The following is a 24,299-nucleotide window of genomic DNA, read 5'->3' on the forward strand; positions in this document are numbered from 1 at the left end:
GCGCATCCCCAGGGACCCCCTTCCCACCGATGTATCATGCACTGAGTCAGCCTTCTTCAAAGTGTGTTACCCGGCAGCTCCTGTGAGGTGCTTCTCTGTGAAAGATTCTCTGGCACTAATACAGTTGTGACTGCTTCATATTTAGCCTGAAGGCTCCCCATGCATTTTTTTTTAATTGTGGTAAAATATATATAACATAGACTTTGTCATTTTAAGCACTTTTAAGTGTACAATTTCAATGATGTAGTCATTACATTCACAATGGTGTGCAACCATCACTGCCGTTTATTTCCAAAACTTTTTTTTTTTCTTTATCACTCCAAACAAAAACTCAGTATCCATTAAGGAATAACTCCTTCTGACTCCCTATCCCCAGCCCATAGTAACCACTCATCCACTTCGGTGTCCATCCTTTTGCTTATTCTAGATATTTTATATACGTGGGATCACACAGTATTTGTCCTTTTGTGTCTGACTTATTTCACTCAGCATAATGTTTCCTAGGTTCATTTGGGTTGTAGCATGTAGCAGAGTTTCATTTCTCTTCATGGCTGAATTGTATTCCATTGTGTGGATAGATCACATTTTGTTTATCTGTTCTTCTGGTGATGGACACTTGGGTCTTTTCCACCTTTTGGCTGTTGCGAATAATGCTGCAGTGAACATTGATATACAAAGATGATATTATTTAACGTTCACAGCAACCTTAAGAAGAAGGTAATATTATTGTCCCCATTTCACAGAGGTAGCAAACTGAGGCCCAGAGAGGTAGCTTGGCCATGGTTGCACAGTGGGTGAGTTGTGGAGCTGGGTACAGAGATGTGGCTAGAGGGGTGAGCACACTGTGGGACAGAGGAAAGGGAGCGCCTCTCCTTTTAACAGATCTGTTGAAGTAAATGTCATATAGTAAAATTAACCATTTTAAGTGTCCAGTTTGTTGAATATTGGCAAATGTATCCAGACCTGTACCAACACACTCAAGATGGAGGGCAGCTGCATCACCCCAAAGGTGCCCTGTAGTCCCTGTGCAGTTGGTCCTCTTCCCCACCCCTGTCCCTGGTGGCCACCGATCTGCTTTCTGTCCCTATAGTTTTGCCTTTTCTAGAATGTTCTGTAAATGGAGGTATACAGTGCGAAGTCTTTGAGACCTGGCTTGCTTCACTTAGTATGTTTTTGAGGTTCATCCGTATCTTGGCGTGTCCATTAGTAGTCCATTCCTTTTTATGGCCGAGTAGATTCCACTGTACAGATGTGCCATCTTTGATTCATCTACTCACCAGTGGACAGACATTTGAGTTGATTTTAGTTTTTCACTGTTATGAACAGTGCTGCTATATACATGTCCTTCTGTGGACATGTTTTCACTTCTCTTGGGTAGATACATTCTTAGGAGTAGTGTTGCTGGGTCATAGGGCAAGTGTATGTTTAAATGTATAAGAAACTACAAAACGGTTTTAAAAAGTGGCTGAACCGTTTTACACATCACCAGCTGTGCGTGAATGAAAGTCCAGTTATTCTAACCTTACCAACACTTGATATTGTCAATCTTTTTAAATTTGTCCCTCTAGTGTGTTCCCCTGATGACTAATGATTTTGAACACTTTTACATGTGCTGTTTTTCTGATATTGCCATAACAGAAATAGCATAAATGGGTGGCTTTAAAGACCAGAAATTAATTTTCTCACAGTTCTGGAGACTTCCCCTTGAGTGTGTCTCTATGTCATTCTGTTCCTTATATAAGTCAGAAGTGTTTAGGTTTAGGACCCACCCTGCTCTGATATGAACTCATTAACATAACAAAAGAAAACCCATTTCCAAATCGGTCATATTTACGGGTACAGAGGTTAGGACTTCAAAATGTGTTTTTTGGGGACATAATTCAATCCATAACATTTACCATCCATATGTATCTTCAAATCATTTGCCCATTTTTTTCAATTGGGTTGTTTGCCAACTTGCTATTGGGTTGTAAGAGTTGGCATCTCTTTCTTCAGGATTAAATGAAATAATTTATGTCAAGAGCGTTGCAGTCAGATCCACCCAGTGGCCCTCCTGGCGTCCCCCTGCCTGCATTTAGGGTCACTGGCTGTCTATCGTAGTTGGTTGTTGAAATCCCACCACACCTCCAGCAAGTCCCACCTGGTGGGCTCGTGAATCACACACTTGTAACCGGCACATGCTGAATTTCACTAGTGAGATTATACACTAGTGAAATGTCTGCTGAACATAACCTTTGTGTGCTGCTAACTGAATCTTTCCTTTTGCCTCAGGCCAGAGACAGCGTGGACCAGCTGGGGGCCTTGGTTTGGGAGGAAGGAGCCCTGGGTTCCGATTTCATCCTGTGACCGTTTGCCTGTAACTTGGGGCACACAGCTTCCCCTCTTTGGGCCTCAGTTTCCTCATCTGAAAGGGCTGGACTAGATGGCCTCCAGTTGTGTGGCCAACTCGAATCGCTGCTCCTGTGGACTGCGGGGGACGGGAGGGGTGTGCATGGTGGTTAGCCCTCAGCAGCATGGGGCCTGTGGTGACAGCTGTTTGTGGAGGTTCTTGTGGTTACAGCAGCCCCTAAGGCAGGACATGGGATTTTGCATGAGGGTCTGAGATCCCGGTGGCAGGGACAGCAAGAGAAGGGAATGGCGCCGGGGTGGTGGCTGGGCTTAGTAGCAAGTGCCCAGCTTTCTGCTTGAGTCCCAAGAGCCAGCTTCTGCTTTGGAAAAGCTGTCGTCCTTTCCAAGTCCAGAGGGGCTTGGCAAGCCTGGAAGTTGTGGCTGTTGCTCCAGGACAAGGACAGAGAAGGTGGCGACCTTTGAGCTTTGCATTAGAGATGGGGAAACCGAAGCCAGAATGGTGACAATTCATTTCTGCCAAGAACCATGTGAAAAGAAATGGATGTGGACCCTGAGATATTTAGTGGTGGGCCTTAGGAATCGCATTGCTCCCAAACCTCTTGCCTGTCCTCCCCGAGGCCCTGGAATGGCCAGCTCCCACCCCTTTGGCTTGAATATTGCCATTGGCTAGAAGCTGACCATGCTGGCGGGTTAGGCCACCCCAGGTGGACTTACAGCTGCAGCGTCAGGCAGTTGGTTGATGAGTTGGAATGAATGTCCCAGCTTTTGAAGTTGGATGATTCTTGAGGAAATGAGGTCACTTCTCTGCCAGGGATTCTACAGGGCAGCTCCTCCTCTCCGGGGACTGGCCATTGGAGGCGTGTCTGTGTGCAGGATTTTCTCAAATGGCCTTGCAGCTGTGCCTAGATGGTTCTGTGGTTTCTTAGCTGGCCACCTAGACCTTCTGTGAGTAAAACAGGACACGGTGTCTCCCTCTCTCCACTGAAATAAACGCCAGAGGAAACCGGTGTCTGCCTCTAGGTGGGGTGTCTGGGGTATCCTGGTAGCGAGTGGAGTGGATGGGGGTCCAAGGACTCTGAGTGGGGATTGTACAGATCCAGTAGGGACAGGGGAGTGTGGTGAGGTGTTCTTGTTGCCAGGGTCGACCGTGAAGAAGCAGGAAGCAGTTATCACCTGCTACCACCTGCCAAAGGCTAGTCGCATTTATCTGAAAAATGGGCACAAAAAGTCTTGAACTTCTGGGGTTGTTGGGGGGTGATGTGACATAAAGCACTTAGCGTGTGCCTACTGCTTAGTAGGTGCTTGGAAATGTTAATAAACGGAAGCAAAGGAGAAGGTGGAAGCGGCCCGTGTTTGGTGGGGAATGTTCATCCCTTAAAGCAGGGGTTCTCCTTTTTGGTGGGCCAAGGACGCTTCTAGCAGTCTAGCAGAAGCCCATGGACCCCTTCCCAGAATAATATTTTTAAATGCACAAAGTAAACTGTATGCAATTACAAAGGAAACATTTTCTTGAAAGAGCTATCCAAATGCTAAAACGCAGATGGAGAATCCCTCGTGGCTCAGATGGTTTGCGCTCGACTGCTCAGCTAAGGAAACCCTGGTGGCATAGTGGTTAAGAGCTACAGCTGCTAACAAAAAGGTTTGCAGTTCGAATCCACTGTGGAAACTCTGTGGGCCAGTTCTGCTCTGTCCTATAGCATTGCTATGAGTTGGAATCAACTCGATAGCAGTGGGTGGCTCACCTAAAGGTTGGCGGTTCAAACCCGTCCAGCAGTATGGAGGAAGAAAAAGCCTGGCAGTCTGCTTCCATTAAGATTACTGCCAATTCCTGGAACTGTGGAGGTTGGATGAACCCCTGAAACTATTGCCCTGAGGTAATCTTTAAACTAACTCAAAGGAGGAGCAACTCAGAAAAGGAGGGTGAGAATGTAATCAGTGTCACTAAACGGTCCATATAGAAACTGTTGAATGGGTGTATGTTTTGCTGTGTATATTCTCAACAACAACAAAATTAATAAAACTCCTTAAAGATTACAGCCAAGAAAACCCTACGGAGCAGTTCTACTCTGTAACACATAGGGTTGTCATCGACTTGATAGCAACCAACGACAACAATATAGTGACATAGTAATATACGTCCTTAGTAATTATTGCATTAAGAAGATAGTCCGTTAGGCAAATTCAAGTTAAATTTTGTTTTTTAGACACGCCTGTGACAAAGCTGTTGTTGCCAAGTCTAAATAAGAACATTAAATCAATCTGACATGTCTTTGAGAAGGCACACAGGGGTCGTGTTGGACATCCAGGCCATTGGGATTTTTTATTTTGCTGATTCCAAGTGTTGAACATCCCAGTTTGCGAATGGAATTACAGCTTCCTCATAGCTCGCTTTATAAGGCAAGATTGACTTCTCTCTAGACTTCTCTCTAAGGTTACCAGAATTCTCCAAGTTTATTAAGTTAAACTTAATTGTCAGAACCCGGATTCCATCGTCTGGGGGCTGAATGACTGCCAGGTGCGGGGTTGCCTGCAAGCTGCCCGGTTCTGTCACGCCAGCATCTGTGGACAGGAGCCGGCGAACGTGTGTGGTCTAGCGTGGGTCTGATGACTACTGCCGTTCCCAAGGAGTTCTGCGCCACTGCTGGCGTTGCCTTGACTCGTAATGGAGGGAAAACACCGATTTTCTTAGAATTTAGGAAAATAAAGACATAATTGTTCACCCACCCAAGCTCACAGACACCTTGTCTTATAGTCCTCAGTCAACCCATTTCCCACTTCAGCCACAGTATCCCCCTAGCAGAGGTTTGAGCACTAGGGACCCAATCCACACCCCTGTCCTTGCTGACCACTTTCTCTTGGTAGTGGACAGCAGAGGGTGGCCATGAGGACTGCCAGTCTTAGGCTTGCAATCCACTTGGAGCTGGCAGGGGTGTTCAGACCGCTGTCATTTTACAGCCCAGAGAGGGGAAGGAAGTTGCCCACGGCCCCGCAGCATGTGGTCAGCAGGGTGAAGGCTCTTGAGTGGTGAGGCTCACTTTGGGTGGGTTTGAGAGAGGTTTTGGGTGAGAGGGCAGAGTAAGGGGCTGGGGTCACTGAGGCTGTGCCCCTCTCTAGACATTTTGGAGGAAAGCTCAATTTTCACAGCATCACTGTCCCTCCCCCACCCTAGGCGCCCTTCTTGGCCCTTGCAGTCTGCAGCTGTGCCCGTCTGTATTGTCTTACAGGACACCGGCTGGGGCCTGTCATTGCCTGTGGAGCCGTGAGAGGCGGGGTGGCTGGAGCCATGGGGGACATGACGGACAGGAGAGGCTGAGGCATCAGGCCCAGCTCAGCCCTTTGGTGGTGAGTCCCAGGCCTGGCCTTGGGCTCACAGCTGTGGCCTGCTGTTGCCTCCTGCAGGCTCTTCCCATGTCCCATCCATCACCCCTCCCCTCAGGAGAACCCTCTGTACCCACCTCCTCAGAGGCTCTTCCCACACAGGCCTTGGCCTGGTCTGCTGGGAGGGGTCTGGGAAGCCTTGGTGAGCGGGTGTTTGGGGCCTGCCAGGCAGGCCAAGTGGAGAAAAAGTTCCGGCTCTGCTGTCGACCAGCTGAGGTCTCCACTGTGGAGCCCCTATCCCTCTCTGCACCGCCTGTGTTTCTGTTTGGGAACATAGAGGCTCATTCCCTCCACCTTCAGCCAAGAAAGAAAAATTGGATGGTGTGTGGAAAGCAGTGGAACTGGGGCCTTGTAAACACAAGGTGTGTGTGTTAGTAAAGCTGTCAGGCCGGCTGCTGAAAGTTTTCAGGGATGTCAGGGCAGGGCAGGAGAGAGGAAGCCCTTTCCAGACTGGAGAGGGACAGGAGTCGTCTGGGAAGGTTCTGGCTGGGGGTGCCCAGGGCAGGAGCTGGTTCTGGGGAAGAGGACCCAGAGACCTGGGAGCATCTGCCTGGGTTTTGGGAGCTCTGATTCAGGGTATGGGGCAGAGAGGGAGACCCTGGCTTCATGCTGACCGCCTGACTCCACTGTCCACTTCTGAGGTGCTGCTGGTTGTGAGAGGGGGTGTGGGAGTGTGGATTGTTGGGAGCAGAGAGTCCCCACCCATGCAGAGCAGCCCACGCCTGCCCGTTGGATGCAACGTTTCGTTCTAAGGACTGCTGACTGTGTGTTTGTACAGAATGGGACGTGGGTGAGGTAGGGTTGCTGGATATGGCAGAGCAGGTTGCTCCCGCTCATTCCTGCTCCTGGCCCATCGATACTAAATGGGACTGGCAGCTGCTGAGCTCCTGGAAAGTTCTGTGAGCCTCTGTCTCCGTGTCCCTCACCCTCTGCTTGGGTCTGCGTGGAATCCCCAGCCACTTCTCTTCGCAGCAGCCCCAGCTCTCGGACCTCAGAGCCACTTCTCCCCACACCCTCCGCCAACTTTTAAAACGTATCCTGGCCCTCTTCCCAAACCATTCTTTTTTTTTGTTTTAATAGGTTTTAACTTTATTACACAATGATCAGAGGGGAAAAATCAGAAAACACAAATGAGCAAACAGGACACAATAAATGGTCCGCGATCGCTTTACTTGGAGATGCCTTACGTTAGCATCTCGATGCACTTCCTCCAGGCTTTTCTCCGGAACTTTTTAATGAATTCAGATGTGATTGTAGCAGGTCCCTGCTTTGCACCCTGCTTCTTCCATATCTGTTTCCTAGATGTCTTCCTACGTCAGTCCATATGACGTTTTTAATGCCTGTGTAACATTTCATCTTAGAGATGGCCCGTAATTTATTCACCACAGCCCTGTGGTTGGCCATGGGGGTCATTTCCAGGGCTTTGTTATCGTAAACAACACCTGCACCCACAGAACACCCTGTAGCTGGCTCTCTGCACACATCCTTAAGTATTTCCTTAGGAGGGATTCCTCCCAGAGAACTGCTGAAGGGTGAGGATGCCTGGCATTCTTCATGTGGGCAGGAGCTTCCGGCAGCTGACGGCCGGGTCAGGAGCTTCGTGTGTTCCCTGAACCTTGATCCACAGAGAGCACCGAGACTAACTCACTCACCTGGTTGGACTTCCCCGGTTTCATCTTGTGCTGTTCATGGCAACAACACCCTCCTGCATCCTGTTCCTATCCATATCCCTCAAGTCCAAGTCCGACCCCCTCTTTGCATCTGCCCTTGGTCCTCCCTTCGGGTGACTTCTCCCAGGCCCCAAAGCCCAGCCTCTATACTGCCTGAAGCTTATAGTCTTAGATGCTGTACCCATTCCACCGCTCTGCCTTTCTAATGGCCTTTCTTTTGTAAAGAGCATCAAACATTGGCTCATGAGCTCCGGGGGACTGTGCCTTATTCATTGTTAGAATCAGCACAGTACCTTTTCTGTCTTGAGTGGACAATAAGTCTTCTTGAGTATTTGAACCTTACTGTTGGGAAACCCTGGTGGCGTAGTGGTTACAGCTGCTAACCAAAAGGTCAGCAGTTCGAATCCACCAGGCACTTCTTGGAAACCCTGTGGGGCAGCTCCACTCTGTCCTGTAGGGTCGCTATGAGTTGGAATTGACGGCAACAGGTTTGGCTTTTTTTTTCTGATTCATGTAGGGCCCTAAGTACCAGCCAGGTGTGGGTAGTCAGTCCTCTTCTCACTGCCTTATCTTTGCAAGAGGAGTCTAAACTCTTAAGAGGCCAGGGCTGTGTCTTTGTTTCTTTATGTCCGTTCCTCCCCCAAAGCGTCAGTAAGGGCGAGGCACAAGTTGGCACCCAGCCACGACAGCTGCACGTCTGTAAGGTGAGGGAGAGGGGTAAGCTAGGGCACCTCTTGTGGCACCGTTTTCCTCCCCCTCCTTCACTGCGTGCCCTCTCACCCCACAGGTCTCGGGTCCTGAGGCTGCTGTCGGACTATGGGTACAACGGCCAGCACCGCCCAGCAGACGGTCTCGGCGGGCGCCCCCTTCGAGGGCCTCCAGGGCAGTGGCATGATGGATGGTCAGCACTCAGTTAGCGTCCACTCCTTCCAGACCACGGGCTTGCACAACAGCAAGGCCAAGTCCATCATCCCCAACAAGGTGGCTCCCGTCGTGATCACGTGAGTGGTGGGGCAGCTTGACCAGGCCTTGCGGCTCTGATTTCTTGGAAGACACGGTCAGGGGGAGCTAACTGGAGGTTGGGGGGCGCATATAGGAGTTAACATTTACAAAGTGCGTTCAGTATCGCAGATGGAGAAACTCAGGCCTGGAAAGGTTAGACAGTTTGTCTGAAGCCACATAGCAAGTGGGTGTCAGAGCTGGGTCTCTGTCCTAAGTCTCTGAGCCCATGTTACTTACCATGTCCACGGTCTGCAGCGGAGAAGGAGGAGTGGGCTGGAGGAAGACCTTCATGAAAATGATCTTTGGCTGACCATTTTTCAAGGAAGTCTGTATACTTAAAAAGAAAATAAAAGCAAACCAAACCTGTTGTCGTCAAGTTGATCCTGACTCATAACGACCCTATAGGACAGAGGAAAACTGCCCCATAGGGTTTCTAAGCATCGCCTGGTGGATTTGAACTGCTGACCTTTTGGTTAGCAGCCATAGCTCTTAACCACTGCACCACCAGAGCCCCGTTTATACCCTTAACCCAGTCCCTGTGCCATGCGTTTTATACCCTTAGATGCATAAAATTTAGATTGTTTTTTTTCACAGTCAGTAATTATGGTTTGAAACTGAGGTTAACACCAGGCAGTTTAAAGGCTTTGGGTTGAAAAAACTGGAAGCTGCTGAGTCGAGTCTCCTAACTAGTCCTTCAGCGACATTTCCTGAGGAGGCTCAGGGTTGGTTCTGGCAGCACATTTTGAGAGAGACCTAGACACAAGTGTGTGTCTGGAGGAAGCAGGTCAGGAAGGGGGCCCGGAAACCCTGTCCCGGCTAGAGTTGCAGTGCTGGTGAGCCTGAGGCAGGAAGACAGCAGGGACGTTGGATACCGTTTCCTGGTGAGCTGGGGACCTTGTCCTTTACAGCACATCTGCCTGCCGCGCTGCCCCGCCTCTGGGCCCTTCCAGGACGGCAGGAAGCAGGACACGATGAGCTCAGAGTTAAATACGTTCCACACACACAAGTTTGGCAGAGATCTCGCAGACGGGGCCTCCAGTGTGGCAGGAAAGTGGTCGTCATCATAAATTACTGTGGTCACGATAAGGGGAAGGAAAGATGTTACATAAAAGAGGCTTGAGATTTAGTCTCTGATGGCAGACGCAGAGCTCTGGTGGCACAGTGGTTAAATGGTTAGCTGCTAAACGAAAGGCTGGTAGTTCGAATCCACTCTGCAGCTCCGTGGGAGAAAGACCTGGCAATCTGGACCTGTAAAGATTACCGCCTAGAAAACCCTGTGGGGCAGTTCTCCTCGCTGTGAGTTGAAATCAACTTGATGTCACCCAACAACAACGATGGTGGATGACAAAACTAGGTAGAACTAGGTTTAGGAATTGAAGTCAGCATTGGGAGACACGTGTCCTCGGCCTGGCTCTGCATCTTACTTGCTTTGTGACCTTGGGTAAGTCTTTCCCTCTCTGGGCCTCAGTTTCCTTCTCGGTATAAGCAGGGATGACTTTGGAAATATTTACCGAAGTGCTGGGGCTCAGAACGGTTAGTCGCTGACCAGCTGTACAAGTTCAGCACCACGGTGCTTACTCGTGTCCCGCCTGGAGTCAGCTGTGAGTGCAGGACTCCTCGGGTTGTCGAGTATTTTAGCTGGAAGGGACCTTAACTAACCCGTTGCCATGGAGTTGATTCTGACTCATGGTGACCACATGTGTGTCAGAGTAGAGCGGTGCTCCGTAAGGTTTTCGATGGCCGATTTTTTCAAAGTAGATCAACAGGACTTTCTTCCGAAGTGCCTCTAGGTGGACGTGAACCTCCAGCCTTTCGGCTAGCAGCCAAGCATGTTAACCATTTGCACCACCCAGCAATTTCAGAAGGGATCTTAGAACTCATCTGATGTCAAACCCACTGCCCTCAAGTTGATTCCAACTCATAGGGACCCTATAGGACAGAGTAGAACTGCCCTGTAGAGTTCCAAGGCTGTCATCTTCACAGAAGCAGACTGACACATCTTCCTCCCATGGGTTAGCTGGTGGGTTCAAATTGTCGACCTCTGGATTAGCAGCCAAGCGCTTAACCAGTGTGCAACCAGGGCTCCTTCTCACCTAATGTAGGGGTTGATAGATGACTGCCTGTGGGCCAAGTGTTGCGCACCACCTGTGTTTATAAGTAAAGTTTTATTGCAACACTGCCACTCCCACCCATTTTCATATTGTCTGTGGTTGCTTGGAAACCCTGGTGGTGTAGTGGTTAAGAGCTACAGCTGCTAACCAAAAGGTCGGCAGTTCGAATACACCAGGCACTTCTTGGAAACTCTATGAGGCAGTTCTACTCTGTCCTATAGGGTCAGTCTGAGTTGGAATTCACTTGACTGCAGTGGGTTTGATTTTTGGTTTATGGCTGCTCAGTGCTTCAGTGGCAGAGTTGGGTAGTTTCAACAGAGAGCGTATGGCTCACAAAATGTAAAATGTTTTTTAACTGGCCCTTCACAGAAAAGGCTTGCTGACCCTTGATCTAATGCAGCTCCTCAATTTACACATAAAAAAACTGAGTTTTGTGGCCGTTGAGGAATTTGTCTACCTCAGGTCATGTGGTGAGATGATGGCAGAAGAGTGAGCTGGAGGGAGACCTTTTTGAGAATAATTTTTGGCTGAATGTTTTCAAAGGAAGTTTATATCCTTAGATGCCTTTCCTAAACGCCCTTGTTTTATAAAGAGGGTCAGACACCAGATCGTGAGCTCCAGGAATCTGTGCCTTATTCGCTCGTAAAATCAGCACGGTAGCTTTTGTGTCTTGAGTGCACAGTAAGTCTCGCTTGAGCGTTGGAACCTTCATTTGGTTTAGCATCTACAGAAATCTGGAGTTTTACCTGTGGGCTTTGTTAGAAATGGCCCTGTGTGGCAGGAGAGCGGCTACTAGTAATGGTGATTGTATTGATAAGGGCTTCCTGTGCCCCAGCGCTGGGCTAAGCCTTACATCCATTATCACATTTAATTCTTACAGCAGCTCTAAGAGGTGGGTATTATGGGAAACTGAGGCGTAGAGAGGCTAAGTAACTTGTCCAAAGCCATAGAATTACTAAGCAGTGGAGTTAAGGCTCATGTCCAGGGCCCCTGGCTCCAAAGCCTGTGTTCTGAAGCACCTCCCGGTGCTGGGGAGTTGAGTGTGGTGAGTGCTCTCAGATACAGCCTGATGGAGGGGCCGTCTGACTAGATGGAAGTGTGTTAGGGTGCAGGTTAGGCTGCTGGAACGAAGTAAGCCTCAGATAAACTAGCTGCTGTACAGTTAGCTCCCGACTCACGGACCGCCCGTGTGTGTCACAGCAGAACCCTGTTCCCTAGGGTTCTCAGTGGCTGTGATCTTCCGGAACTAGATCGCTAGGCCTTGCTTTGGAGGTGCCTCTGGGTGAATTTGAACCCCTAAATAAAGTACCTCAAACAGGACAGAAGCTTATATCTTTCTCACACAAAAGTCTGTGAGGCAGTCCATGCTGGTATGGCTGCTTCATGATCATCAGGGACCCAGCCTTCTTCTTTCTTCTTGTCCCACCATCCTAACATATGATTTCCATCTTGTGGTCCCAGATGGCTGTTCTACTTCCTGCCATGATTTCTAGATTTTAACCAGGGAGGGAATAAAAAATAGGGGGCATGCATCCTCCTTTTAAGGGAATGACCAAGAAGTTGCATATAATCACTTCTCATATCCCATTGGCTAGAACTTAATCACATGACCTTATGTTGCTGCAAGGGAGTCTGGGAATTATAGTCTTCAGCTGGGTTGCTCAGTAGCCAGTCATAATTGGGGGGTTCTGTTGGAAAGGAGCTCTGGTGGCATAGTGGTTGAGCACTTGGCTGCTAACTGAAAGGTCAGTAGTTTGAACCCACCAGCCGCTTTGTGGGAAAAAGACGTAGCAGTCAGCTTCTGTAAAGATTGCAGCCTTGGAAACCCTATGTGGCAGATCTACTTTGTCCTGTAGGGTTGCTGTGGGTCACAATCAACTCAATGGCAATGGGTTTGGTTTCTTTTTTTGTTGCTGAGAAGAAGGGGAGAATGGATATTGGAGAGCAATGGGCAGTGTTTGCTACAAATGGCCAGCTGCATGGATGGAGGTGGGGTGACTCTTTTGCAGGTAGAGAAGGCCCTGGCCATGGGGGCTGCCTGACTTGGCCTCCATCTGCCCCATGTAGGTACAACTGCAAGGAAGAGTTTCAGATCCATGATGAGCTGCTCAAGGCCCATTACACGCTGGGCCGGCTCTCGGCTGCTACCCCGGAGCACTACCTGGTGCAGGTGAGGTCAGGCCTGCCCCATCCCTCGGTCCTCTTTCTCATGGGCTCCCTCCCTCCCCTTCCTCTTGCTCTCCCCAGTCCCTCTGTCTGCTTTACCGCCTTACCTTCTTAAAGGGCCATACCCTTCCTTACACGCTCCCGGGTACTGATCCCGCTTCCTCTTGCCCTGTGTTCCTAGAGCCCCTTCTTCCTGCCCTTTCGAGTCCCCTGCTCCTCTGTCCCTGTCTGTCCACTGCCAGGCCCCAACCTGCTCACGCCTCCCCTGGAACATCCAGGGGGACAGAGATGGGTACCTCCCCCAGGGCCCAGGAACCCCAGCCTCTGCTTCCCCCAGGCTTGGAATCTCCTCTGTTCTCTTTCGGGACATAGCTAGTCTGGTTTAGGGGATTTGTTTTGTTTTGTTTTGTTAGGCCTTAAATGTCCTCTAGAAAATAAAGTTTGTGAGGATAAGCGTTTTTTAATCTATCTTGTTTATTTCTGTAGTCCCAGGGATATAGTGTAGGTGCTTGATAAATATTCAAGGAATGAAAGACTCAACGAATAATCGTGACGATGAATCTATACTTGTTGAAGGAGTCCCTGGGAATCTCAGGCTCTTCTGGAAGAATGGGTCCCACTTCCTGTCTGTCAGGCGATATAGGTGTGGGGCCTGCTGGAGGCAGGGGGATGGACGAGGTAACCTTGGGGTTCCTTTTTACCCGGGAATTAACTCTTTTGGTTCCCTCCATTGTCGCCTGGCTGTCTGCTCAGTGCTTTGCTCTTTTCTCTGCAGTCATTGTGGCCTCCCTACCTCGGCCTGGGAAGGGGAGAGGACCGCCCCCTACCCCGCCCATGCTCAGAACTGTCCCTAAGGAAAGGGCTGGCACAGTTTTCCTCTAGTTTATTCCTGGAGCCTCAGCTGTGACTCCCTATTCTGGCCCCTTTCTCCTGAGTTTCCCATGGGGTGAGAGACATTTTCCTTCCCCCTGGGGTGGCTGTGGGCCCCACCCTAGAGCCAGCTTTGGTTTCCTGCCCCTTGGAGTGCCTCTACTTGCTCTCTTTCATGGACCTGGCTCTTACATAGGTGATGCCACCTCCTACATGAAGCCTTCTCTGATTTCCCCTCAGGAGGAGTTCTCTTTCCTTTCCCCAGCACACTCTGACACCCTTCCACTGATCACAGATGGCCACATATTTTGTTTGTTTTCTCCATGAGCCTGCAGGCAGCTTGAGGGCAGGACCATGGCCCCTGCCCCTTCTACCCTTCTTCATGCTTAGGCCTGAGACAGAGCCCAGCCTGCAGACGATACCCCTGGGGCCATCTGAATGACTCCCTGTGGCTCTCCTCCCTGCCAGGGCCGCTACTTCATGGTGCGAGATGTTGCTGACAAGATGGACGTGCTGGGCACTGTGGGAAGCTGTGGAGCCCCCAACTTCCGACAGGTTCGGGGCGGGCTTCCTGTGTTTGGCATGGGACAGCCCAGTCTCTTGGGTTTTGGGCAAGTCCTCCAGACACTGCGGAAGGACGGGCACAGGGTAAGCATGGGCTGTCTCCAAGGCTAGCCCCAAAACTGAGAAAAGGGCTTCTGGGAGGGACAACTTTAGAGGCTCTGGAGGGGTCTGGCTGCCTTCTGGGAGGGTGGGCCTTGGATGCCAGGATGGTCAGCGTGGTCAGTGTGGCTGGGAGATTCTGGGTCAACGCTGATTCCATTGTCTTGTGTGGACATGGGCGTTCCTGATGTCAGACACCCATTATACATCCTGTTCTGAAAGCCTTGGAGGAAGTGAGGAGGGTAAGAGGTGGACCCAGGTCTGATGAGAGAGCCCAAATGATGGGTGCAGTTAGCACTTCTAAAGTGCTCACCTGTGCTAGGTCTTACCAAAGCCCCATGCCAACCTATGGGGGGGGACAGTTATTCTCCCATTTTACAGAAGAGAAAACCGAGGTGCAGAGAGGATAAATAACTTCCCCCAGGCCACACTGCTTGTGAGTGGTGGCCCAAGACTCAAACCCAGGCAGCTGGACTCCAAGAGCCTGTTTTAGCTGCTCCTCTTTCCTGCTCGATGTTTTGGGTGTCTCCAGGACAGAGGCTGAGGGTCTCCTGCGATCCCAGGCTCATCGAGGGCAGGCCCTGGGGGGTTAAGGTAGAGGGGCCTTGAGTGGGCCAGCAAGGGGTGGGGGTGCTGGCTGTATCTGGGTCCCCTCTTCCCAGCTTGACTGTGAGTTTCTTGAGGGTGGAGCCTGCCTCCCACCTCCCTCTGCCTGTTCGTGCTCAGCAAGTGAATGATTGCATAGTGGTGAAGGCATACATTTCTTTAGCTGGTACTTTTCAATTGCCTGATCATGCCAGGAATCATGGGCATATGAAAGTGAACAGCATGTGATTCTACCTGCAGGGAACTTGTCCGTTACTGGAAGAAAAATGTATTCATGGATAATGTTAATATAAAAAAAAACATTGCTGTCGAGTTGATTCCAACTCATAGCGACCCTATAGGACAGAGTAGAGCTGCCCCATAGGGTGTCCAAGGAGCAGCTGGTGGATTCAAACTGCTGACCTTTTGGTTGGGAGCTGTAGCTCTTAACCACTGCGCCATCAGGGCTCTAATGTTAATATAAATAAGGACCATTGGCACTGAGAGGAGGGGGGCTCAGAGGGAGTGTCATCGGCATTGACCTTGCTCCTTGGGTAGGATTCAGGCTGCAGAGACGGGGTGGGTGGTGGGCCTTGGAGGAAGGCGGACTGGCCTGGGTGGAGGTCTGGAGGTGGCAGGTAGAGGGCAACTGATGGTTCTCGTGGCCCTGGGCCCTGCAGGAGTGCATCACCCTCTGTGTGCGGGAGGAGCCCGTGCTATTTCTGCGTGCTGGTGAGGACTTCATGCCTTACACCCCTCGAGACAAGCAGAACCTTCACGACAACCTGCAGGGCCTCGGACCCAACGTCCAGGCAGAGAGCTTGGAGCTGGCCATCCGGAAAGAGGTGAGGGTAAGGGCCGGTGGAGTGGGTGGGAGCCCCTCAGACCCCAGCCCAGCTTTACAGACACGTTCCCAGGGCCAGCCCAAGTGGCTCACAGCAGCCCGCAAGCCCTTACTTTTCTGCCTTGCCTGGGTGAGTGGCTGGCTGCAAGGCCAGCTCACAGGGCAGCTAGAGGTAGCACGTCCTGTTCTCGGCTCTCTGTCTCTGTCCCTTTCCCAAGGGGTCTGGTGGAGTGAAAAGAGCACTAGACTAGGAGTCCCAAGACTAACGTCCACGAGCCATAAGGCTTTGGGTGAGTCACTTCTTTCTAGGCTTCTGTTATCTGTTTTCGAGGTTCCTCTGGCCTCCTCCTTCTCTGCCACACAGAAGCTTGTCAAGGTCACTGAGCCTGTTGACATACCGCAGAGGTATGGGGTCACAGTGCCCCCCAAGTCCAGCAAGCAGGAGTGAGGCCATGCTAGGGCCCGACCGTCTCTGGGCCCCTCCAGGCCTCACGTGCTCTCTGCTCCATCCTCCGGCAGCTCCCAGCTGCCGAGCCTCCGGTGTCCTGCGGCCGGGTGCTTGCCTAATTCCCACTGCCCTCTAGGCAGGCCCTTCCTGCCCGGCCCCAGTGTGGGCCATGGTAGCCCAGGCATAGGTGGGCTGCCCTCAGGCCAGTGGTCACCTGGTTCTGTCAGCACACCGAGGGCCTAGATAGCTTCTCTGGCCACCAGGTTTCCTCCCGGAGGGAAAGAAGCCTGCCCGTGGCCTCAGTGTAGCTTGGTCACTCCAGATCTCAGCCAGGAAGGTCAGGGAGAGGACAGGAAGGACTCAGGTGGGTGGGTAATGGCCCTGTGGTCCCCACACCTCTTGTCTAGATTCACGACTTTGCCCAGCTGAGCAAAGACACATACCACGTGTACTACAACCCCGAGGACCTGCGGGGGGAGCCCCATGCCATGGCCATCCGGGGCGAGGACGACGTGCGTGTGACTGAGGAGGTGTACAAGCGGCCCCTCTTCCTGCAGCCCGCCTACAGGTACCCCAGTGCCCCAGGCTGTGTGGGACCCTGTGCTGGCGTGGGTGGTCTTTGCCACTACCCTCCTGCCATGGCCTCTGTTTCCCCATCTGCAGGCTGGACTGAGCTCCCCACACCCTTCTCTCTCCATGGTGGCAGCGTTTATGAACTTTGCTTGGCAGTGGGCGGTGTGGGGGGGCAGTGCCCAGGGTGTGAGACCTACCTGACGGGCTGCTCCCTCTCACCTGGCAGGTACCATCGCCTACCTCTGCCAGAGCAAGGGGCCCCGCTGGAAGCCCAGTTTGATGCCTTTGTCAGTGTGGTCCGGGTAAGTGGGGTTGGGAGGGGTGATGGGGACATGGAGTGGGGCAGGCGCTTCCGAGAGTCAGTCGGTGTCTAGGCTCTCTCTATGGCGATGCTCAGGGTGGGCGTGGCCTTTGGCTTTCCTCAGAGGAAGGCCATGTTCTGTGTGTGTACCCTGTCGTGGGTGACGGGGCGTGGGGTATATACACCCCTGTGTGTGTGTCTTTGTGTCTGTGTATCTGTGTGTCACTCTGTGTACATATGTGTTTGTATGTGTCTGAGTGTGTATCTGTGTGTCTCTGTCTCTGGGGGGTGTGTATGTACACATCTGTGTGTGTCTCTATGTGACATCTGTGCCTCTGAATGGTTGTATCTCTGGGTGTCTGTGTGTTTCTGTGTATCTCTGTGTGTCTGGGGTGTGTATATACACAGTGTCTCTGTGAGGTATATATGCATATGTCTTTGCGTGTCTGTGTCTCTGTATGTGTCTCTGGGATGTGTATGTATGTGGTGTTTCTGACGTATGTGTTTCTCAGTAAGGTAGGTATGTATATGTGTTTGTATGTCTGTGTATGTGTCTGTATGTGTCTCACGTGTGTATGTACACCGTGTCTGTGTGACATCTGTGTGGGACATGTACGTCTTTGTGCGTCTCTGAATGTGTCTCTGCATGTCTGTGTGTGTCTCTGGGGGGTGTGCATGTACACGTCTATGTGTGTGACATCTGTACGTGTGTGTGTCAGTGGTCTGTGTGTGTGTCGGATGTCTGTGTGTAGGTGTGTGTTTGTATGTTCTCTGATGACAGAGTTCGGCACTGTCTGTCTGGAGAACTGAACTCTGGTTGCAGCTGGGCTGCTGATTTACTGTGTGCTCTTGGACAAACCACCTAAGGTCTCTAGGCCTCAGTCTCCGCATTTCTTTAGTGGAGACTCTTCAGCTCCTATTTCCTGAGCATTGGCTGTGTGCCAGCTTCTGTCCTAGCTCCTTTCGGGGCATTTGTCAATTTGCATCTCATGAGATGTCCAGTACAGGCCTTGTCCCCTCTAAGGGGGTCTCTGTTCCTCCAGCACCTGCTCACTGAGCTCCATGGGGCTCAGGGCAGAGGCTGTACTCACGGGGCAGGTGGGGCTGTGGGGCTTGGCGACTTGCCCGCCGTCCCAACTGATTTGGGGAAAGAGACAGAATCACGTGTCTGACCCATCTTGCAGATTGTGGAGTGGGGGTGGACGTAATGTCATGATCCCCTCCCAAACTTGGTCCTCGGCTGAGGGGTTTCTGGGCCACAGTGTTGCCTGATGTTCACGGTCTTTCCTCAGGAAACCCCCAGCCTGCTGCTGCTCCGAGATGCCCCTGGGCCTCCCCCTGCCCTCCTCTTCAGCTGCCAGACGGGCGTGGGCAGGACCAACCTAGGCATGGTCCTGGGCACCCTTGTTCTGTTCCACCGCAATGGGCCAGCCTCACAGCCAGAGTGAGTGACCTGGGACCCTGTGTCTTGAGGGGCTGGGGATACGGAGAAGAGGAGGTGGGATGCCTTGGGGATGACAGTCCAGGAACTGGGAGTCAAAACTGGAAAGTGAGTCACCTGGGATTTGTTTCCCGGTTTGCCGTAGACTTGCTGGGTGACCTGGACAAAGCTACTTGACCTTTCTAAGCCTCAGTTTCCGCAGGGGTAGAAATGCCCCTTGCCTCCCCAGCCTCATTCGGAGGGAAGACTTGTGGTGTCTCTCACTGGCTATATGAGCAGGAGGAAGTGGGCAGTGTGGCTGACTTGGAGCCCCTGGGAGCCCTGACACGTGCTATCACCTTCCTTGTCAGGGCTGCCTCCCCGCAGACCAAGTCCCTCCCCATGGAGCAGTTCCAGGTCATCCAGAGCTTTCTCCGCATGGTGCCCCAGGGAAGGAAGATGGTAGAGGAGGTGAGTGAGGGGGCTCGCAAGGAGCTGGGCCGGGGCCTGGGAGGGGGCAGCCACGCTGCCCACTGCTGGAGTTGTCTTCTTTCCCCGGTGCTCCCATCTTCCCCCTGCTGACCATTCACTTTCTGTTCCTCTTTCCTATTTTCTCTTCTGCCATCTTTCCTCCGCCTTGGTCCCGGGTACCAGCTGGACAGAGCCATCACTGCCTGTGCAGAGTTGCACGACCTGAAGGAAGTGGTCTTGGAAAACCAGAAGAAACTGGAAGACATCCAGCTTGAGAGCCCAGCCCAGGTGAGGGCAGGAGGAAAGGCGTGAAAGCCTCTGCTCTTGCATCCGCCCCGCTGCCTGATTTTGTTAGGCCTGGTGACTGGTTTCTTTCAGACTGACTTTTCCTGGCTGCTGCTTCTCCCATGAGGAGAGCAGATTTCAGAGGAAGGGAAATGAGAGAGCTGGGCCTGCAGGAAGGATGGACAAGGAAGAGGGAAGTTTACTTTCCCTGGACAGGTCCCTTCAGCTACAGGATAAACAGGATGGAGGAGGGGCTGCTGGCTAGGGTGCTCCCAGGGGACCTCTGGATGCAGATACTTCCCAGACCACTCATGGCTCCCCCCAAAATAAAGCCCTGGTGTTTGTTCGGGAAGGCTGGGGTTTGGTCCAGCCCGCCGCTTCTGGAAGAATGACGGGCCCTTGGCTCTCTCAGCAGACCCTGTCCCCTCACTCTGGGGAGAGGAGGTCAGCTTGACAGATGTTTGCTCACGGTGCCTGGAGAGAGTCTTAAGTCTGCAGAGCCTTTATTTTAATATTTTATTTTATTGTTGTTGTTGAAATATACACGACAGAACATACACCATATCAGCAGTTTTCTACATGTACAGTTCAGTGACATTGATTACATTCTTTGAGTTGTACAGCCGTTCTCACTGTCCTTTTCTGAGTTGTTCCTCCCTCATTAACATACAGTCATTGCCCCCGAAGGTTCCTGTCTAGTCTTTCGAGTTGCTGTTGTCAATTTGATCCCACACAGATAGGCCTTAAAAGAACATGATGCTCAAGGCAGACAGTTTTGACTAGTTAAGCTGAGCTATTGTTTGGTTTTAAGATGACTTCAGGGGATATTTTTGGTTTAAGATTTAAAGATTATCTCAGGGCAATCGTTTTGGGGGTTTATCCAGCCTTCATGGCTCCAGAAAGTCTGGATTCCATGAGAATTTGAAATTCTGATCTGCATTTTCTGAACCTGTTTCTTCTTTGGTGCTTTTTCCTAAAAAGAAAATTTAAAAGCAGTATCATACTACAGAAAACTGGGAAATAGGAGGAAAGGAAAAAAATCACCCACGAGTCCAACACAGCCACTCTGAGCATTTTTCGCTATTTCCAGCTTTTTTATGCTTAGGTTTTTTTGTGTAGGGTGCCTCAGTACACTTTTGACATCCTGGTTCTTCCGTTTGACCTCACAGCATCAGCCTCTTCCATGTCAGTACTGGTTTTTGTCCTTGAGGTTTTTAATGCCTGTGCAATTTAAGCCCATTGGGTGGTTCAGCTATCATTGGCCTGATAAGAGCGTGGGCTCCACACCCAACTGCTAGGACTCTGGTCCTGGCTCTCCTGTCTACAGGTCATGTGGAGTTGGGCCATCTGCTTAACTTTCTGTTCCTCAGTTTCCCCATTTGTAAAATGGGGGCCAATAATAGTAACTACCTTGGAGGGTTGTTACAAGGATTACCCGAGATAAAATATGTCACGCTATCAGTATACATCCTCCTGAAGGGAGTATGACATCATGCTCTTAGGACAGAGCCAGGTGCAGAGCCTGTGTCCCTCGATGTCACCTGCGATGACTCACTAAACTTCGCCCTATCGTTGGACAGTTGCGTTGCTTCCAGTTCCTCATCAGTGTAACTGCTATTATGATGAGCGTCTTCATTCAGTGACACTAGGAGTTTTTTCCTTAGTCTAGATTACCTGTTGCCATCGTGTGGATTCCAACTCATAGCGACCCTATAGGACAGCGTAGAACTGCCCCCTACAGTTTCCAAGGAGCAGTTGGTGGATTTGAACTGTTGACCTTTTGGTTAGCAGCTGAGCTCTTAACTGCGCCACCAGGTCTCTTAGTCTAGACTAGGGGTCAGCAAACCATGGCCCAGACCCAGCTTACCACATGTTTTTGTAAATAAAGTTTTATTAGAACACAGCCTAGCCTTTATTTACTAATTGTCTCTGGCTGCTTTCATGCTACAGCTTCAGGGTTGAGTAGCTGCCGCAGAGCCCGCGCAACCCACAAACCTAGTATGTTTGTTATCTGGCCTTTTATAGAAAACCTTTGCCTGTGGCTGGTCTGGAGCCCTGGTGGCACAGTGGTTAAGAGCTTGGCAGCTAACCAAAAGGTCAGTAGTTTGAATCCACCAGCTGCTCCTTGGAAACCCTATGGGGCAGTTCTGCTCTGCCCTTTGGGGTCGCTATGAGTTGGGCTCAACTGCATGGCAACGGGTTTGATTTTGGTGTATCTCTGGTCTAGGTTCCTAAAGGTGGAATAAAACTTCACCAGAGGGCCTGGCGTTTCTTAGGACTTTATGATCATCTGGGTGGTACTTTATACCCAAAGGGTGGTACTGATCCAGGGGGAAAACCTGGGATAGTAAGGTTGAGAGGGGACCTTTGGGATAATCTCTGGCAACCCCGTGCTCAGAGGATGCTAGGCTGAGGTTAGGAGACTTACATGGGGGGGGGGACCCAGCGGCATTTGTCATTGCCTGTGTGACTGTGAGCAAGTCACTGAATTTCTGTGAGCCTCAGTTTCCCCCCTTTTTGTGTTCTTGTGAGGGAGGTTTGCAGTTCTCAAACAGGCTTCTGGCTCCCGGAAAGGGTGCTCAACATCTGCTCCTCCACCACTGAGGGTGCCCAGCCCCGAGATGGTGGGCGGGGCTGGAGCAAGGTGGGAGGAGCTCGGCCTGCTCTGGGCTCCCAGCCCCTGGGGAGGCGTCCCTGTGAGAAATGTGGGGCTTGGGGGCAGTGGCCAGCAGCTCACCAGGGATTAACTGTAGGACATGGAGTAGGGTTAGATGCTTAGAAAAACTTCCAGCCTGGCAGCACTGTGTTATGAAGGGAGGAATAGACTGTCTTCTTAAGATTTCTGAGACTTAACTCCTGGCCTTCCAGAGATGGGAACCAGGTGGCCTGGGGTCCCCTATCTTTAATGCCTGCCCTGCTCTCCTTTTCCCCCTCCTCCCAGGGAAGCAGCAGCCAGCACAGTCTCCGGCAGAAGACGCTGCAGAGCCTGGAGCGATACTTCTACCTGATCCTATTTAACTACTATCTCCATGAGCAGGTCAGGCCCGGGGATGCGTGAACCTGTGCCCCCTTCTCCTCGGGCCACTCAGTTCCCACCACGGAGCTGGGAGGAACGTGGTGCTGTGTGTGCTGGTCCTAGAGAGAGGTGGTATGGGTGATTTGGGGACAGGCGACCAGAGGCCCAGATAGAGAGATGTCCCTGAGCAGCTCGTTAAAGGGAGGCCTCCCTCTCTCCCCTGGACCCCAGTCTCCGTAACCTTGACTGGGACATCAGGGCCTGGAAGGTTCCAGCTTCAGCTGCCCTGGTCCTCTCGTACCCACCTTTTCTCCCTCCCTGGGGTCCTGGTGGATTGTTGCAAGGCTCCCCACCATGGGCGGGCAGGGAGAGTTCAGGATGGCCTTGTGCCCCTGAACCCCATGTCTCTCTCGCCTCGGCCTGCAGTACCCGCTGGCCTTTGCCCTCAGTTTCAGCCGCTGGCTGTGTGCCCACTCGGAGCTGTACCGCCTGCCGCTGACGCTGAGCTCCGTGGGGCCCTTGGCCCCCAGGGACCTGATCGCCAAGGGCTCTCTGGTGAGTGTGGCTGGCTGTCCTAGGAGAAGTGGAGTGGGTGTGGCTTGGCCCTGGGCCACTGGACCCTTGATGCCTGTGGGATTTGGGTTAAGCATTGCCCTTACCGGAGGCAAAGGGGTGATGGCCTGTGAGGTAATGGGCTCCTCTTGTGAGGGAAATGGGATTGTTCTCAGGTCCGAAGAAGCTCTTACAGCTTTGGCTGCCCCTCTAGTACTTCTCCTCAGTCTCAAACCCAAGAGCTTTGGGTAAGGAGCCAGGGACCTGGGTTCTGAGTTGAATTAGAGCCAGCTTCTCATCTCTGAGCCTCAGTTTCCGTATCTGGAGAGTGGGCACCATCCCTCTTGTCCTCACCAGGGCGGTGGTGAGGTACCAAGCATGTGAAAGTACTTTGTGAACTGTTGAGTGCTGGTTCTGTCCATCCTCTTGGCTCTGTTCAGAGTAGGGTGGCCTCAGGCCAGGCTCTGGCCTTCTCTGAGGCTGCTATCGGCTGCTCTGGGTCCCAGGCTTAGTGCTCTCCCACAGGGGGTGGACGATCTTATCTCCCCGGATACGCTCAGCACCGTCAGAGAGATGGATGTGGCCAACTTCCGGCGGGTGCCCCGCGTGCCCATCTATGGCACAGCCCAGCCCAGTGCCAAGGTGACTACTGCTCTGGGGGTCTGGGTCCTCTTGCAGGGTAGGGGGAGGGTTGGGTTGAGCCCTTCTATTTTGCTGACCACCTGCCTGTCCCCTCAGGCCCTGGGAAGCATCCTGGCCTACCTGACTGATACCAAGAGGAAGCTGCGGCAGGTCGTCTGGGTCAGCCTGAGGGAGGAGGCCGTGCTGGAGTGTGATGGACAGACCCACAGCCTGCGGTGGCCTGGGCCCTCCTTGGCCCCTGATCAGCTGGAGGTGAGGCCTCCTGCCTGCTAAGCACTTCCCGCCTCAGAGGCCTTCTGGGGAATTGGCCTGGGAGCATCTTTAAAAGGTCCCATGCTTCTGTTGTATAGATGGGGAAACTGAGGCCTGAGAGGGGCAGTCTCAGGGAGTGGCTGATTTGGGAAACCCTTGCTCCAGTGCTCTTGCCACCTCCTTGGATCCAGATGTGGTTATGGGAGCTCGGGGTGGGGGGCAGGGCTGATCCAGGCCCGTCTCGGTGGCCTGAGCTGTCAGTCCCGCTCTTCCCCAGAACTTGGAGACCCAGCTGAAGGCCCACCTGAGTGTGCCTGAGGAGGGCGCGGAGGGCTCGTGGACCCCCAGGTTCCAGACGTGCCTCACCACGCAGGAGGTTTTCATCCGGCAGCGTGGGGCCTGCCCCGGCCTCACCTACCACCGCATCCCCATCCCAGACTTCTGCGCCCCCCGAGAGGAGGTAAGGGGCTGCGAGGTAGAGGAGGCTTCCTTTGCTCGGCCTGGGCCACCTGCAGCGGCTGGGACGTTGTCTCGGGTTTTCAGATTTGGCCCGAGGAGTTTCTGCATGTCCCTTCCAATCTTTGCATTTGCTTGCTTGTGTGTGTGTATGTGTTGTAGGCATGGGGGAGTGGGCATGTCTGTGGCATTTGTGGTGTATGTGTGTCTTTGTGGGGAGAATGTGTGCGGATGTTTTTGTGGAG

At 52.0% G+C, this 24,299-nt stretch overlaps 1 protein-coding gene across 4 annotated transcripts in view; it reads left to right on the forward strand.

Moving 5' to 3' along the window:
- PALD1 (phosphatase domain containing paladin 1) overlaps window positions 1–24,299 on the forward strand; it is a 90,679-nt gene that overhangs the window by 30,503 nt on the left and 35,877 nt on the right. For 2 of the 4 annotated variants that reach the window (XM_064269666.1, XM_064269664.1), the window contains exons 2-15: window positions 8,185–8,398; window positions 12,578–12,680; window positions 14,015–14,194; window positions 15,475–15,645; window positions 16,494–16,654; window positions 16,886–16,961; window positions 18,253–18,404; window positions 18,752–18,851; window positions 19,035–19,139; window positions 22,078–22,173; window positions 22,579–22,707; window positions 23,230–23,346; window positions 23,443–23,598; window positions 23,876–24,058. In XM_064269666.1, coding sequence (XP_064125736.1) covers window positions 8,214–8,398; window positions 12,578–12,680; window positions 14,015–14,194; window positions 15,475–15,645; window positions 16,494–16,654; window positions 16,886–16,961; window positions 18,253–18,404; window positions 18,752–18,851; window positions 19,035–19,139; window positions 22,078–22,173; window positions 22,579–22,707; window positions 23,230–23,346; window positions 23,443–23,598; window positions 23,876–24,058 — 1,914 coding nt within the window. In that variant the 5' untranslated portion in view covers window positions 8,185–8,213. Of the gene's footprint in view, window positions 1–5,581; window positions 5,692–8,184; window positions 8,399–12,577; window positions 12,681–14,014; window positions 14,195–15,474; window positions 15,646–16,493; window positions 16,655–16,885; window positions 16,962–18,252; window positions 18,405–18,751; window positions 18,852–19,034; window positions 19,140–22,077; window positions 22,174–22,578; window positions 22,708–23,229; window positions 23,347–23,442; window positions 23,599–23,875; window positions 24,059–24,299 lie in introns of those variants that run through there. The other 2 variants (XM_064269665.1, XM_064269667.1) reach the window with 2 other exon arrangements.

The sequence above is a fragment of the Loxodonta africana genome, chromosome 16 (genome assembly GCF_030014295.1).
Source record: "Loxodonta africana isolate mLoxAfr1 chromosome 16, mLoxAfr1.hap2, whole genome shotgun sequence".
Classification (NCBI taxonomy): domain Eukaryota; kingdom Metazoa; phylum Chordata; class Mammalia; order Proboscidea; family Elephantidae; genus Loxodonta; species Loxodonta africana.